The sequence below is a fragment of the Pristiophorus japonicus genome, chromosome 5 (assembly GCF_044704955.1).
Source record: "Pristiophorus japonicus isolate sPriJap1 chromosome 5, sPriJap1.hap1, whole genome shotgun sequence".
Lineage (NCBI taxonomy): Eukaryota > Metazoa > Chordata > Chondrichthyes > Pristiophoridae > Pristiophorus > Pristiophorus japonicus.
Genome location: NC_091981.1, coordinates 294,518,569 through 294,534,696, shown reverse-complemented (window position 1 = coordinate 294,534,696; position 16,128 = coordinate 294,518,569). Strand labels below are relative to the sequence as shown.

General features: G+C 47.3%; 1 protein-coding gene across 20 annotated transcripts in view; it reads left to right on the top strand.

Annotated features, from left to right (window-relative positions):
• LOC139264761 (uncharacterized) overlaps positions 1–16,128 on the top strand; it is a 460,034-nt gene that overhangs the window by 192,559 nt on the left and 251,347 nt on the right. For 17 of the 20 annotated variants that reach the window (XM_070881860.1, XM_070881853.1, XM_070881850.1 and 14 more), the window contains 3 exons: positions 1,443–1,517; positions 13,383–13,478; positions 14,204–14,272. In XM_070881860.1, coding sequence (XP_070737961.1) covers positions 1,443–1,517; positions 13,383–13,478; positions 14,204–14,272 — 240 coding nt within the window. The remainder of the gene's footprint in view (positions 1–1,442; positions 1,518–13,382; positions 13,479–14,203; positions 14,273–16,128) is intronic. The other 3 variants (XM_070881861.1, XM_070881856.1, XM_070881862.1) reach the window with 2 other exon arrangements.

Sequence of the window (16,128 nt, the reverse complement as noted above, 5' to 3'; positions counted from 1 at the left end):
TGTCTGCCATTGCCCATCCACAGTCAACCCCTTAAGTATCATTCGCCAATCTATCCTAGCCAATTCACGCCTCATACCTTCAAAGTTACCCTTCTTTAAGTTCTGGACCATGGTCTCTGAATTAACTGTTTCATTCTCAAATCTTTTGGAAGCTATGGGCCGGAACCCATGGGTTTTGGTTGTGTGTGGCTGCGGTGGGGTGAGGGTGGGGTGCACTGTGTAGCAGGTTGCTATCCCGGACGTTCTTTTAGTGAGCTCTTCGGTGTGCTTTTAACTAAATTACTCCAATTGAAACTAGTCAAGCGGCTTTCCCGGCCAATTAAGTTGAGCGGGTCTGAAAAATCTATTGAGTCGCATGAATATAATAGAAAAACCTATGCATTTAGTCCCATTTGTCATAACATTGCAAAAATGTTTGTTAGGAGACATAGGGGCCGAAATTTGCCCTTTTTTTAAGAACCGTTATGTATCGTGTTGGTAAGCAGCTACCAGTCAATCAGAGCGCAGGTACCGACATTTTAGAAATTGCCCTCATCTATTTTTGTAGCGGTGTACGCTAATGCCCGCTCGTATTCCCGCCGCAGTCGGCCGGGCAGGAAGCTGCCAGTGGCTGGGCGGCAGGTCCACCCTTAAAGGGGAAGGAGCACTGCCGCGGCCGTCATTTTATTTTAATTGTTGGCCGACTGCGAAGTCAGCCCGACAATGGTGACAAAGAAGTCGGCCGGGCCGGCAACAGGTGCCCAGTGGGCACCACTAAAGTTTATGCAGAGCGGACAGCGGCCCTCCCCTTTAACTGAAGGGGTGGGATATTGTCACACGTCAGCACGGCGCTCATTAATCTGCCCGCCTTCCGCCCTGCACCCCATCGACTTCCGCACTACCACAGCCCAACTACAGCGCCCCGACAGAAGAAAAATTAAAAAGAGGGCAAAATTACTCAATGCTTGGGCCGGTAAATCATCAAAGAGTGCACCACGTTTTGATCGGAGGGCAATTTCAGCCCCATAGAGAGTAGAATTTTGTGTCTTAAAATATGGATGCATAGCTGGTGTGTGTGACGATGGTATGGTCTTTCATAGAATAATCAGACAAAGATCCCTCTATGTATGGAGCAGGCTTGATAAGCCAAATTTCTCCAATAAGCCAAATAAAAACTCTCATATCTATTCCCTGTATTATGAAAATTGAACGATGACAGACAGGAAAAGATCCACTGGTCCATCCAGCCTGCCCATATAACTGCAATATCTTGTCCATCACAATATATACACTCTCAACCTCACCTGGAAGCTATGTTATCTCCTGGGACAGGTGATAACAATTAGAAACCCATGGAGAATTAAGAATGGCTTTTCTCATCCATAAGTATCCTGTAATCTGCAAGATATCTAAAAAGCCTCTAATCATCAAATTACTTAATTGTATTCTCTGGTTAATGACAGATTTGGCCAATCTCTCATCTGCATCAAAGATATATTTAAATCCCAGACCTATGACCAGATCCATGGGGCCATGTGGTAAGTAAATAAGAGGAGTAAGTACACAACGCGCGTTTGGAATTGAAAGATATTTGGGCACTGTGTTGTTTTTGTCTTCACATTTCGAAAGAAAGGATTTGTCTTTGTATGTAGCACCTTTCATTATATCCTACAGTACTTTGCAGCCAATGGCCCATTTAAAACTGAGACGAGGAGGAATTTCTTCTCTCAGAGGTTGTAAATCTGTGGAATTCTCTGCTCCAGAGAGCTGTGGAGGCTGAGTCATTGAATATATTTAAGGCAGAGATAGACAGATTTTTGAGTGTTAAGAGAGAAAAGGGTTATGGGGAGCAGGCAGGGAAGTGGAGCTGAACCGATGATCAGATCAGCCATGATCTTATTGAATGGCGGAGCAGGCTCGAGGGGCTAAATGGCCTACTCATGCTCCTATTTCTTATGTTCTTATTTTCTTACGAAACTCTTTTGAAATGTAGTTACTGTTATGTAGGGAAACAGGATAGTCAATTTGTGCACAGCAAGGTCTCACAAAGAACAGTGAGATAAATAACCAATCAAACCATTTCAATGATGTTGGCTGCGGTATAAATATTGGCCAGGACACCGGGAAGAACTCTCCTACTTTTCTTTAACAATGCCATGATATTTTGACACTCACCCGAGACCTCAGTTTTACATCTTATGCAAAAGATGGCATGGCTGATAGTGGAGCACTGCCTCACTACTGCACAGAAATGTCAGCTTGAGATACTGGACTCAAATCCTGTTCTGAGGTTTGAACCCATGGGCCGGAATCCATGCTTTTGGGTGTGTGTGGGCGGGGGGGGGGGGGCGGTGGGGGTGTGTGGGTGGGGATGGCGGTGCACCGTGTAGCAGGTCGCTATCCCGGACGTTCTTTTGGTGAGCTCTTCGGTGTGTTTTTAACTGAATTACTCCAATTGAAACTAGTCATGTGGCTTTCCCGGCCAATTAAGTGGAGCGGATCTGATGACGTCAGGGATGACTTGAGTTCATCTCCCCTATTTAAATGAGCATTGCATAGATGACAGATAAAGTTTGGTGGAGGTGCTGGCAAGGTTGGTGTGAGAGGATGGAAGTGATTGCATTGTAAAGGTTGAAACATTTGTAAAGAAAAATGCAGGCTCATCGGCAAAAGGCTGCGTCAAAATTCAATGATAGCTCCCTGGAACTTCTGCTCCAAGGAGTGAGAGCCCACAGGGAGGTCTCTCCCCTGCTGACGGGGGGGAAGAGGACCACCGCAGAGACAAAGAGGGCATAGCTGGAGATCGGCGACAAAGTGAGCAGCAGGAGTGTTGTCATCAGGTCATGGATTCAATGGACCTCGTCAGGTCAGGAAAGGTGAGTACAATGCCACATTCAACTACATTGTGATGTGTGTGTCACCCCAACCCCATCATATTGCCTTCCCAAGCCTACTCCTGCACATCACTCCTCACAACATCGTACCTTGCAGATGCACCCATCCCTCACTGTCTGCACCTACTCACATCCCCATCCGTCTACAACAACAACAACTACAACTTGTATTTATACAGCGCCTTTAATGTGGCAAAACATCCCAAGGTGCTTTACAGGAGTGTTTTAAGACAAAACAAATAAACTTGACACTGAGCCACATAAGAAGAAATTATGGCAGCTGACCAAAAGCTTGGTTTTAAGGAGCGTCTTAAAGGAGGAAAGAGAGAAATAGAGGCGGAGAGATTTAGGAAGGGAGTTCCAGAACTTGGGGCCTACGCAGCTGAAGGCACGGCCACCAATGGTTCAACAATTATAATCGGGGATGCTCATGAGGGCAGAATTTGAGGAGCGCAGACATCTCGGGGGGAGGGGGTGTGGGGTTGTGGGGCCGGAGGAGATTACAGAGATAGGGAGGGGTGAGGCCATGGAGGGATTTGTAAACAAGGATGGGAATTTTGAAATCGAGGCGTTGCTTAACCAGGTGCCAATGTAGATCGGCGAGCACAGGGGGTGATGGGTGAACGGGAGTTGGTGCGAGTTAGGACATGGGCTGTCGAGTTTTGGGTGACCTCAAGTTTATGTAGGGTTGAATGTGAGAGCCAGGAATGCATTGGAGTAGTCAGTTCTAGAGGTAACAAAGGCATGGATGAGGTTTCAGCAGCAGATGATCCACCATTGACACTCACCCTCATCCTAATGCAATCATATAAATTAACACCACAGAAGGAAGCCACTTGGCAATGTCACGCCAGTCTCTCATAGTCACTCTAAACAAATGTGATCCATACATCCCTTACACTCATTCCATGACTCTCACCCAAAGTTCTCCTATTTCCCCCCTTGCAGGAGAAGAAAGCGCAGAAAAGCAGGGGGAGACAGAGAACCAATGAATTCGAGGTGGCCCTCCAATCACCACTCCATTGCCAGCAACAGAGGAGGAGGCCCTGGAAATAAGTGGAGTTGCGAGGTGCTGGTGGTGGGAGATGGTGAGAGAGGGACCTCCCAGCAACCTGGTGATGAAATTAAATATCACACAGTCACATGGCATACAACAGTCACTCATGGTGATTTGATGCCAGCAGCCAGTGAAATATGATCATGAGCATAATGGTAACTTTAAAAATTCTTATCATAACAGTTCTAATTCCTATCTTTACTCTCCCACAGGTCCATCAAGTGCCTCCATCCCACTGTTCAGCCAGGGGAGGAAGATGACTCCGAAGAGGAAGCTGCAGTTTCTGAGGGTGCACCCTCACACGACCCATGCGCACCCAGCACCAGCATAGATACGCACACGTGGCGGTCCTGTGAGAGAGAGAATAATGTTGTCATCTGGTGACTCACCGATCACAAGTGGGCAAGAGCAGATGGTGGATACAGGGACAGTAGTGTCAGAGGTTGCGTGGCGCTCCATGCTCTGCTCAGTTGGATGCAGTTGCTGAACCTCGGGGCCGTCAACAAAGAGGATGTTCTTGGATGAGCAGCAAAAAATGCGGGGGGCTCTGTTAGCTTTTTCAGCTGCGATGTGCGTGATTGTAGGGAGAATGGAGGAGTCCATCTCCAACATGAGCAGCACCAATGTTGCAGGTGATGGCAACGATGTGCTCTTCTATGGAAAGAGTGGCTACCTGCATGGAGGACCAAACGCGCCAGTCAAACAAGAACATGCTTGCTGTGAACACCGGCTTGTAGACTGTTATTGCAGGAATATCCATGAGGGATAGAAACCTAGACTTGTGCATTCATCGTCCCACTGATGTGCAGCAAGGTGCTCTCCAACTCCTTCCCGGGTGGGAAGTGCGGTTGGCCGATGAGAGGGATGATGGTGAGAGATGATCCCATTGAAACAAACAAGATACTGAGGAGGTTCGACATGGGAGATGCAGAGAGGATGTTTCCCCTCGTGGGGGAATCTAGAACTGGGGGCATAGTTTCAGAATAAGGGGTCGCCCATTTAAAACTGAGATGAGGAGGAATTTCTTCTCTCAGAGGGTTGTAAATCTTTTGGAATTCTCTGCCTCAGAGAGTTGTGAAGGCTGGTTCATTAAATATATTTAAGGCGGAGATAGACAGATTTCTGAACGAGAAGGGAGTGAAGGGTTCTGGAGAGGGAGTCAGGGAAGTGGAGCTGAGTCGATGATCAGATCAGCCATGATCTTACTGAAAGGCGGAGCAAGCTCGATGGGCCAAATGGCCTATCCCTGTTCCTATTTCTTATGTTCTCAAGTAGGGGCTCGGCTCAAAGCACTTCTCCCCTGTTGCCTCCCCCTGAGTCAGAGCCTCACATACTGCCTCAGATCCCATTGGTGAATCTGCCACTGCACAGTTGCAGGAGGAGCAGTCTTTGACGGGGATCTCACGGGCTCCAAAACGCCGAGGACGTCCAACAAAAGTTTCTAAGCAGTCAGAGCAAGGAAGTGAGCAGCCGGCCTCTACCTCTGTTGAAGCCACAGGGGGTATACGTTGTAGAAGTGCTGGGAAAATATCATGCTGATAACGGAGACCTGGCTCCAAAAAGGACAGGATTGGGTACCAAATATTCCTGGATATAGGGGGGCTGAAATTGCCCTCCGACCAAAACTGGGCATACTCAACGTTTTCTTTGTTGATTTACCGTCCCAATCGATGGGGTGGGGATTAGAGGAATTTTGCCCTCTTTTTGGTAGACTTTCGGTTGGAGCGGTATTTCGGGCGGCTGCGGAGCGGAAGCTGGTCGGCAGCGGGGTGAAACGCGGGCCGTGTCATCAGTGCTGCGCTGATGCGTCACAATGACCCACACCTTCAGTTAAAGAGGGAGGCTGCTGTGAGCTCTGCACAGACTTTAGGGACGCCTACTGAGCCACCAGGAATAGTTTTGTCCGGTCCAGTGGCCTGGTACCCGAGAGGGGATGCTAGGCTGCCAGATGGTGGCCCGGCCAAACCCATGGCCGCTATTGTTGAGCCGACTTCGGAGTCAGAAACATAGAAAATAGGCGCAGGAGTAGGCCATTCGGCCCTTCGAGCCTGCACCACCATTCAATAAGATCATGGCTGATCATTCACCTCAGTACCCTTTTCCTGATTTCTCTCCATATCCCTTGATCCCTTTAGCCATAAGGGCCATATCTAACTCCCCCTTGAATATATCTAACGAACTGGCATCAACAACTCTCTGCGGTAGAGAATTCCACAGATTCACAACTCTCTGAGTGAAGAGGTTTCTCCTCATCTCGGTCCTAAATGGCTTACCCCTTATCCTTACCCCTTATCCCTGGTTCTGGACTTCCCCAACATTGGGAACATTCTTCCTGCATCTAACCTGTCCAGTCCCGTCAGAATTTTACATGTTTCTATGAGATCCCCTCTGAATACAGGCCTAGCCGATCCAATCTCTCCTCATATGTCAGTCCTGCCATCCCGGGAATCAGTCTGGTGAACATTTGCTGCACTCCCTCAATAGCAAGAATGTCCTTCCTCAGATTAGGAGACCAAAACTGAACACAATATTCCAGGTGAGGCCTCACCAAGGCCCTGTACAACTGCAGTAAGACCTCCATGCAACTTTCAATGACTGATGAACCATGACACCCCTCCCCTTTTCCTAATCTGCCATTCAGATAATATTCTGCCTTCACGTTTTTGCCACCAAAGTGGATAACCTCACATTTATCCACATTATACTGCATCTGCCATGCATTTGACCACTCACCTAACCTGTCCAAGTCACCCTGCAGCCTCTTAGCACTGAGCCCTGCGGCACCCCACTAGTCACTACCTGCCATTCTGAAAAGGACCCATTTATCCCGACTCTCTGCTTCCTGTCTGCCAACCAGATCTCTATCCACGTCAATACATTACCCCCAATAACATGTGCTTTTATTTTACACAACAATCTCTTGTGTGGGACCTTGGCAAAAGATTTTTGAAAGTCAAAATACATCACATCCACTGGTTCTCCCTTGTCCACTCTACTAGGTACATCCTCAAAAAATTCTAGAAGATTTGTTAAGCATGATTTCCCCTTCGTAAATCCATGCTGACTTGGACCAATCCTGTCACTGCTTTCCAATTGCGCTGCTATTTCATATTTAATAATTGATTCCAACATTTTCCCCACTACCGATGTCAGGCTAACTGGTCTATAATTCCCTCTTTTATCTCTTCCTCCTTTTTTAAAAAGTGGTGTTACATTAGCTACCCTCCAGTCCATAGGAATTGATCCGGAGTCGATAGACTGTTGGAAAATGATCACCAATGCATCCACTATTTCTAGGGCCACTTCCTTAAGTACTCTGGGATGCAGGCCCTGGGGATTTATCGGCCTTCAATCCCATCAATATCCCTAATACAATTTCCTGACTAAAAAGGATTTCCTTCAGTTCTTCCTTCTCGCTAGATCCTCTGTCCCCTAGTATTTCCGGAAAGTTATTTGTGTCTTCCTTCGTGAAGACAGAACCAAAGTATTTGTTCAATTGGCCTGCCATTTCTCTGTTCCCCATTATAAATTCACCTGATTCTGACTGCAAGGGACCTACGTTTGTCTTCACTAATCTCTTTCTCTTCACATATCTATAGAAGCTTTTGCAGTCAGTTTTAATGTTCCCAGCAAGCTTTCTCTTATACTCTATTTCCCCCCTCCTAATTAAACACTTTGTCCTCCTCTGCTGAATTCTAAATTTCTCCCAGTCCTCAGGTTTGCTGCTTTTTCTGGTCAATTTATATGCCTCTTCCTTGGATTTAACACTATCCCTAATTTTCCTTGTTAGCCATGGTTGAGCCACCTTCCCCGTTTTATTTTTACTTCAGACAGGGATGTACAATTGTTGAAGTTCATCCATGTGATATTTAAATGTCTGCCATTGCCTATCCACCATCAACCCTTTAAGCATCATTCACCAGTCTATCCTAGCCAATTCATACCATCGAAGTTACACTTCATTAAGTTCAGGACCCTAGTCTCTGAATTAACTGTGTCACTCTCCATCTTAATAAATAATTCTACCATATTATGGTCCCTCTTCCCCAAGGGGCCTCGCACAACAAGATTGCTAATTAGTCCTTTCTCATTACACATCACCCAGTCTAGGATGGCCAGCCCTCTGGTTGGTTCCTCGACATATTGGTCTTGAAAACCATCCCGAGTACACTCCAGGAAATCCTCCTCCACCGCATTGCTATAAATTGCCGGCCACGGCAGAGCGCCCGCCTCTTTAAGGGCAGACGTGCCATTCAGTCACTGGCAGCTTCCCACCGCGAAAAGCTGTCCGTGGCACTGGCTGGTGGCTACTCTGCTCCCGCGAGGCAATTTCCCACGCAGGGCGTAAAGGGGTCGCTGCCGATTGGTACGAGGTCGGCGTGTGGCCGACGGGGCGGGAACACGGGCGGGGCGCCACACAAATGGACGAGGCCAATTTACAAAATGTCAACCCATCTGCCACGTCTGAGTGGTAGCTCCTTACTGCTCCGTTAAGTAAAACAAGGGGCAATTTCGGCTCCAAGGTGTTCAGGAATGATAGGGAAAGAAGGAAAGAAGGTGGGATGGCAGTATTGATTAAGGAGAATATTACAGTGCTGGACAGAGAGAGAAGATGTCTTCGAGGACAGAATCTATTTGGTTAGAGTTGAGAAACAATAGAGGTGCCATTACCCAACTAGGTGTATACTGTAGGCCGCCCAACAAGGAAGGACGCATTGCGGGACTTTCTCAGCATGCCACACATAGCTGCATTAGACAGGCCACTGAAGCCCTGTACGCATGCAGAAGGGACTTGATCAGTTTCCCTATGACCAATGAGAGGGCTCTAGGATTCTCCAGAATTGCAAACTTACCCAAGTTGCAGGAAGCAATAGACTGTATGCACATGACGATGCAGGCACCTTTTCAGGATGCTGAGGTTTTCAATAACCGCAAGGGATTCCACTCCCTGAATATCCAACTGGTTGTCAACCACCAGCAAATTATACTCGCAGTGAATGCTTAATTTCTGGGCATCACCATGATGCTCACATCCTACGTGAGAGCACTGTGTCTGACTTGTTTAACAATCAGCCACAAGGTCAATACTGGATGCTTGGTGACAAAGGATATGGCCTCACCGCCTGGCTGATGACCCCCCTGCGTGACACCCACACCGAAGCCAAGAGGCGATACAACGAGAGCCACAGAGTAACTCGCAATATTGTGGAGAAAACCATTGGAGTGCTGAAGCAGCTTTAGATGCTTGGACCAGTCAGGAGGTGAGCTCCAATACCATCCTGAGCAGGTAGCTCCATGCTGCACAACTTGGCTATCAGGAAGGGACAAGAATTACCTAATAAGTCTGACAGTCCACCTCACCAGCGAGAGGAAGAGGAGGACGAGAAGGCGGACGCTAACATTGGCCCAGACAATCAGGCTGGCACTGAATCCATGCCCCCGCCCCCCTGTAGACCGCATGAAAGGGCCCATGGTGGCATGATAACTGCAAGAGTCTTACATCAGGAGCTCATCAATGATCGCTTTGCCTGAAAGAATGTTGGTGTTATTTACAAGGCTGACACACTTCAGGGTGTGCAGGTGATAGATCAATGGTGGGAATCGCCTTGGTGACAGTTAAAGTTTAAGTTGATTGAAGTTAAACATAGAAACATAGAAAATAGGTGCAGGAGTAGGCCATTCGGCCCTTCAAGCCTGCACCACCATTCAATATGATCATGGCTGATCATTCCCTCAGTACCCCTTTCCTGCTTTCTCTCCATACCCCTTGATCCCTTTAGCCGTAAAGACCATATCTAACTCCCTCTTGAATATATCCAATGAACTGCCATCAACAAATCTCTGCGGCAGGGAATTCCACAAGTTAACAACTCTCTGAGTGAAGAAGTTTCTCCTCATCTCAGTCCTAAATGGCCTACCCCTTATCCTAAGACTGTGTCCCCTGGTTCTGGACTTTCCCAGCATCGGGAACATTCTTGCCGCATCTAACCTGTCCAGTCCCGTCAGAATCTTATACGTTTGTATGAGATCCCCTCTCATCCTTCTAAACTCTAGTGTAAAAGGCCCAGTTGATCCAGTCTTTCCTCATATGTCAGTCCAGCTATCCCTGGAATCAGTCTGGTGAACCTTCGCTGCACTCCCTCAATAGCAAGAATGTCCTTTCTCAGATTAGGAGCCCAAAACTGAACACAATATTCCAGGTGAGGCCTCACCAAGGCCCTGTACAACTGCAGTAAGACCTCCCTGCTCCTATACTCAAATCCCCTAGCTATGAAGGCCAACATACCATTTGCCTTCTTCACCGCCTGCTGTACCTACATGCCAACTTTCAATGACTGATGAACCATGACACCCAGGTCTCGTTGCACCTCCCCTTTTCCTAAACTGCCGCCACGGGGGTGGAAATGGCACAGCCTGCAGATTTAGTCATGATTATGTAAGCATTTGAGAGTGAGCAATCACCTGTCACAGCCTGACAGATTAGAACCTGTCCCTAGTAAAAAATTGTGTGCTTCATGGGAGCTGGTCCAGTGTCCCAGTAGAAATGCAGGAAGAAATAAAGCCGTACCTGTGGTGCAAAGCTGAAATGTCTGTACAGGCAGACTGCCTTCTGTGGGGTAATCGAGTAGTGGTCCCCAAGAAGGGCAGGGACACTTTCATCAGTGACCTCCACAGTACTCACCCAGGCATCGTAATGATGAAAGCGATAGCCAGATCCTACGTGTGGTGGCCCGGTATCGATGCGGACTTAGAGTCCTGCATGCACAGATGTAACACATGCTTGCAGTTAAGCAATGCACCCAGGGAGGTGCCACTAAGTTTATGGTCTTGGCCCTCCAAACCGTGGTCCAGGGTCCATGTCGACTATGCCTGTTTTTGAGTAAAATGTTCCTGGTGGTTGTAGATGCGTACTCTAAATGGATTGAATGTGAGATAATGTCAGCAAGCACGTCCGCTGCCACCAGTGAAAGTCTGCGAGCCATGTTTGCCATGCCCGGACTGCCTGATGTCCTTGTGAGCGACAACAGGCCATGTTTCAACAGTGCCGAGTTCATGACCCGTAATGGGATCAAACATGTTACATTTGGCCCGTTCAAACCAGCATCCAATGGTCAGTCAGAGAGAGCAGTGCAAACTATCAATCAGGGCTTGAAGAGGGTAATTGAAGGCTCACTGCGGTCTCGCCTATCCTGAGTCCTGCTTAGCTGCCGCATGAGACCCCACTCGCTCACTGGGATTCCACCCACTGAACTACTCATGACAAGGGCACTTACGACAAGGCTCTCATTAGTTTACCCTGATCTACATGAACAGGTAGAGAGCAGGCGGCTTCAACAAAGTACATATCATGATAGTGCAAATGTGTCACGCAAAATTGAAATCGATGATCCTGCATTTGTGTTGAACTATGGACAAGGTCCCAAGTGGCTTCCCGGCACTGTTGTGGCCAAAGAGGGGAGCAGGGTGTTTCGGGTCAAACTTTCAAATGGACTCATTCACCGGAAACACTTGGACCAAATCAAACTCAGAGTCATGGACTATCCTGAGCAACCCACTTTGGACCCTACCTTCTTTGACCCTCCCAACATACACACCAGTGGCAACCGACACCGCGGTTGGCCACGATGCAGAGCCCATCATCCACCGCAGCCGAGCAAGACTCACCACACCAGGCAGCCCAGCAAGGGCCCATCAAACGATTCACCAAAACCAGCATTTGGACTGAGACGATCAACCAGGGAAGGAAAGGCCCCAGGTTGACTCACCTTGTAAATAGTTACACTGTTGACTTTGCGGGGGGTGTGTTGTTATATATGTAAACCTGCATGTACCTTGTATAGCCACCAGAGGGCTCATCCCCTGGAGTCCCAAGGAATCCCACAATCCATGGGGAGCACAGGTACTTAAGGAGGCCTCACAGGCTGGAGAGGCACTCTGGAGACCTGCAATAAAAGACTAAGGTCACACTTTACTTTGAGCTCACAGTATCCAGTCAGACTCTTTATTCATACATAACAAGAACCAAATGCGGCATAAAGAAAAACTTTTTTACGCAGCGAGTGGTTGGGATCTGGAATACACTGCCTGAAAGTGTAGTGGAGGCAGATTTAAATGTGGCTTTCAAAAGTGAATTGGATAAGTACCTGAAGGAATTTTTTTCAAGGCTACGGGGAAAGTGGGCAGGGCTGGGGTTGGTGGTGGGGTGAAGGACTAGCTGACGTGCTCCTGCAGATAGCTGGCACAGGCTTGACGGGCTGAATGGCCTTCTGTGCTGTAACCATTATATGATTCTATGAAAAGAAAAATGCCACAATTGTAGATACTCAAGGGTATGCACATGGGTGTGTTTCAAAATGTTAGTGGTTAAGTTGTATTTATGTCCATTTTTGCCTGCTACCTGTGAACTGGCCTTGACACTTTGAGTGAATGGTGAGACATTACTTAACCTCGAGCAATGGCTATGTGTGTATGACAGAAATGGATAGGCCATTATGAGTCCATCCCAGGTCACTCATGCAGCAATGTATGCAGCAATGTGCACCGCTGTTGGTGCCATATGCACCTGTACGAAGGACTGGTATTAGAGAATTAGAGATTCGATCGTGTCCCACATGCTCCTCTTCCTACTCCAAAGAGGCTGTGTGCTCTATGCCTTGCTCCTCCTGCAGCTCCAATCCTCGCTGCTGCGCTATGTTGTGCAGTGCACAGCAGACCCCAATCATTTTGGAAATGCTGGCTGGTGTGTACTGGAGGGCTCCTCCAGATCTGTCTGAAGTACATCTTCATCATCCCGATTGCTTGCTCTATTCTTCAATTTTTGTGTGAGCAAATTTTTGATTTATTCTTTCTAGGCCTACATCCAATTCCTAAAGTAGATGGAGACCAAGAGAGGGCCCGATACAATTACCTTATCTTTCAGTTATTCGTCTAATATTTGCCTTCAATACCATGGGGCTAGATCTTTATTAGTTTCTTATATGGCACTTTCTCAACTAGCTTTTGATAATCAAAATAGTTTAGCCAATTTTCCTGGACCCTCTTTGGCTGGGTGCTAAATCGGAGTGGCACGCCATACCTTCCTCACCCTGTATTGTTTGTATTTCCTATCCATGTCATTTAAATGGCCCCCCTGCAAGGGCCTAGTGCCGATGGTAGGGCCTAGGATTTCAGAGGCAGCTACAGGCAGGCCTTGCTCATCAGGATCCTCCGGGTGTCGACGGGCAACCAGCAGCCAGAAGTTCCTGAAAGGGAAATTGGAAGTGAGGTCTATTGGCCTGCCCTCCCCCACCACAGCCATGGTGGGATCTGAACTCATATTCTCCAGATTACTAGTCCAATAACATAACCACTATACGACACTACATATGATAGCAACATTTCATAAGTCTGTATTTAGATTTGTTGGTGTGCAAGATCTGGACTGAGTGCTTCTATTCTCTATTTGATGTCAGATTTTCCAAACATCTCATCTTCAATAGATTCACGTTGGCACAAGCCCACCCGCTCTTCATGTCCCTTACCCCTGAAGAAACAACCTTTCCCATTTTGTAAGTATAATAATCTGCAAAGTCTTCAATTGATACATATTTGGGCTTTGTCATTTTCTGTTTAAAAACTGGATTTGATCTTGTCTAAGCAACACAGAGCAGTGTTGATCCATAATGCTATGCCTTAGAGTGGGTTTCAGCTTATCAGGATAAGCATGGAGTTGGAGGCTACTACCCTGTTTAGGGAGAGACAGAAAAGCACTGCATGTCAATGAATGGCACAGAAAGAGGCCATTGGGCTGGTTATACCTGTGCTGGCTCTCTGAAAGGGCTATCCACTTAGTCCCATTCCCCTGCCCTTTCCCCATTTGGTCTATCATACCAATGCCAACATTCAGAAAGGGCTATCTGGTGACCCAGCCATCAACAGTTTGATCTAATAATCGTTCAATCCATGTGGAAAATGATCAGATGAAACAAGAATAAATCTGATTGTTGACTTCTAGACCATGATAAGTAAAGAATCATTTTCATTTATCATACCTCACCTACTCACCATAATTATCCTTTAATCTTTTTGCATTTCAGTTTTTTCATAAGCCAATCTTTTTTGACCCAAAGTTTGCATAATTGTGTAAATTCTTGAGTTAAAACAGGATTTTTCCATTAAAAAATTGACCATGATTACAAGCAGCAATTGATATCTTTGACAGTAGCATTTAGATATTTTTGATGTGTTGGTACTGAGTGTTTCTATTATTTCTGTGGCATGACAAATCTCGCAGCTCCAACAAAGCCACATTTAGGCTGTTCTGTATGTTCCCGAAACACAGCGAGAAATACTACCAGACAGTGTAAGTAGAAGAATCAGGAAATCCTTGAATTTAAAGATGTTTTGAAGTTGGCTTTGTTTTACTTTTAAATTTGATGTGACAGAAAGAACTTGCATTTATATAACACCTTACACCACCTCAGGATGTCCCAAAGCGCTTTACAGCCAATTAAGTACTGTTGTAATGTAGAGAAACACAACAGTCAACTTACACAGCAAAGTTCCAAAACAGCTTTGAGATAATGACCATATAATCTGCTTTAGTGATATTTTGAGGGATAATTGTTGACCAGGACACCAGGGCAAACTCTTCTCTTCTTCAAAATAGTGCCATGGGATCTTTCAATGTCCACCCAAGAGGGCAGATAGGGCATTGGTTTAACAGCTCATCTGAAAGATAGCTCCTCTTGACAGTACAAAACTCAGTATTGCACTAGAAGTGTCAGGCAAGACTTTCTGGTCAAATCTCTGGATTGGGACTTGAACCCACAGAGGCAAGAGTGCTACCAACTCTTCTCTCTTAGGCAATCCCTCATGTCGAGGATGACCCACTTCCACACCAAAAAAGAATGAGTTCACAGATGTTTCAGTGAGGGACCTGACATTGCAGTTCCTGAACTACAAATTGAAGGGTGGAAGATGGTTGTGTGTGGATTCTTTTAACGTGTGGTGGCCGTTGCACACCAGCCACCACACGGGCTTGACAGAGCTAGGTCTTGGTCCAGTGGCTAGGATTAACCAAGACGACTGGAGACCAGCTCTGCTGCATGGATCTAGTGCGCACACATACTCCATAGATCGCAGTGTGGGCTGGCCCGTGCTGCCCCATGGCCCTCACCTCTTCTGGGCCCCGACCACGACACTTCTGGGCCCCGATCTTTCACTGCTCCTCCACCACAATCATTCGGCGCACCTCCACCACGAACTCTCGCCATTCCTCCGCCCCGATCTCCCCGCTCCTCTATTGTACCTGGGCCCCGCCGATGATCCTGCCCACGCTCCAATCAGTGACCTGGATTTTAATGACGTTTTCTTTTGAGGAGCGGAGCGGTCCTGGACACCGTGGCGCTCCCGACCTGCGAGGAAACACTGGCCACAGGTCGGGAATAAGAGGAGCTAGCCCCTGCAGGGAGCAGTGCGAGCTTCCCAGCAGGGTGACGGTTACTAACTGAGCCACAGCTGACACATTATGTATCAGAGTAACAGAGAGCTCTGATTTCCTCATGTTATTTGTCACAATGGATCTCACCATCAATTTGCTACAGGGTAGGAGTCACAGCCCAATTAGTCCCTCAGGATAAGCATGCAGTGCAGGACAGAAAACCATTGCAAGTCAACCAATGGCACTCTCCTGAATCCTTCACATTGCCAGCAGTTTCAAATTGTAGACTGGGGGTGGGGGGAAGAGAAGGATTGCATATCTAAGGCACTCTAGCCTCTGGGTTACTGTTAATGGATATATAATTTAAAATGTTCTTACAGAGTGGGTTCTCAGTGGGGTGGTGGTTGGGGAGAGGAGCCCGCCGGCCCGCACTGGAGGGCAAATGTTTGCAATATGAGGCTGGTGGGCGCTAGAGATACACCCTTTGGCTGGTTTGCGACCAGGTTTTCCCTGCGTTTTGACCTTACACGGCAAAAGCCCATGTCGCAAAGCCCGGGCAAGATCCTGGGCTCGTTTGTGGCGGCGACATGAAGTACTGCCGGGGAGAGATGCGCCGACACACAACGAGGCGTATTGCATTACCATCGTACTTTCGTCACTCTCCTGACCCATAAGCCGTGCCCAGAATACCGACAGGTCAAACCTGTCGGTACAGTCCTGCCAGCAGCAGTATGAAAACCTGCAAAAAAAGGTAATCATAGAATCATAGAAGTTTA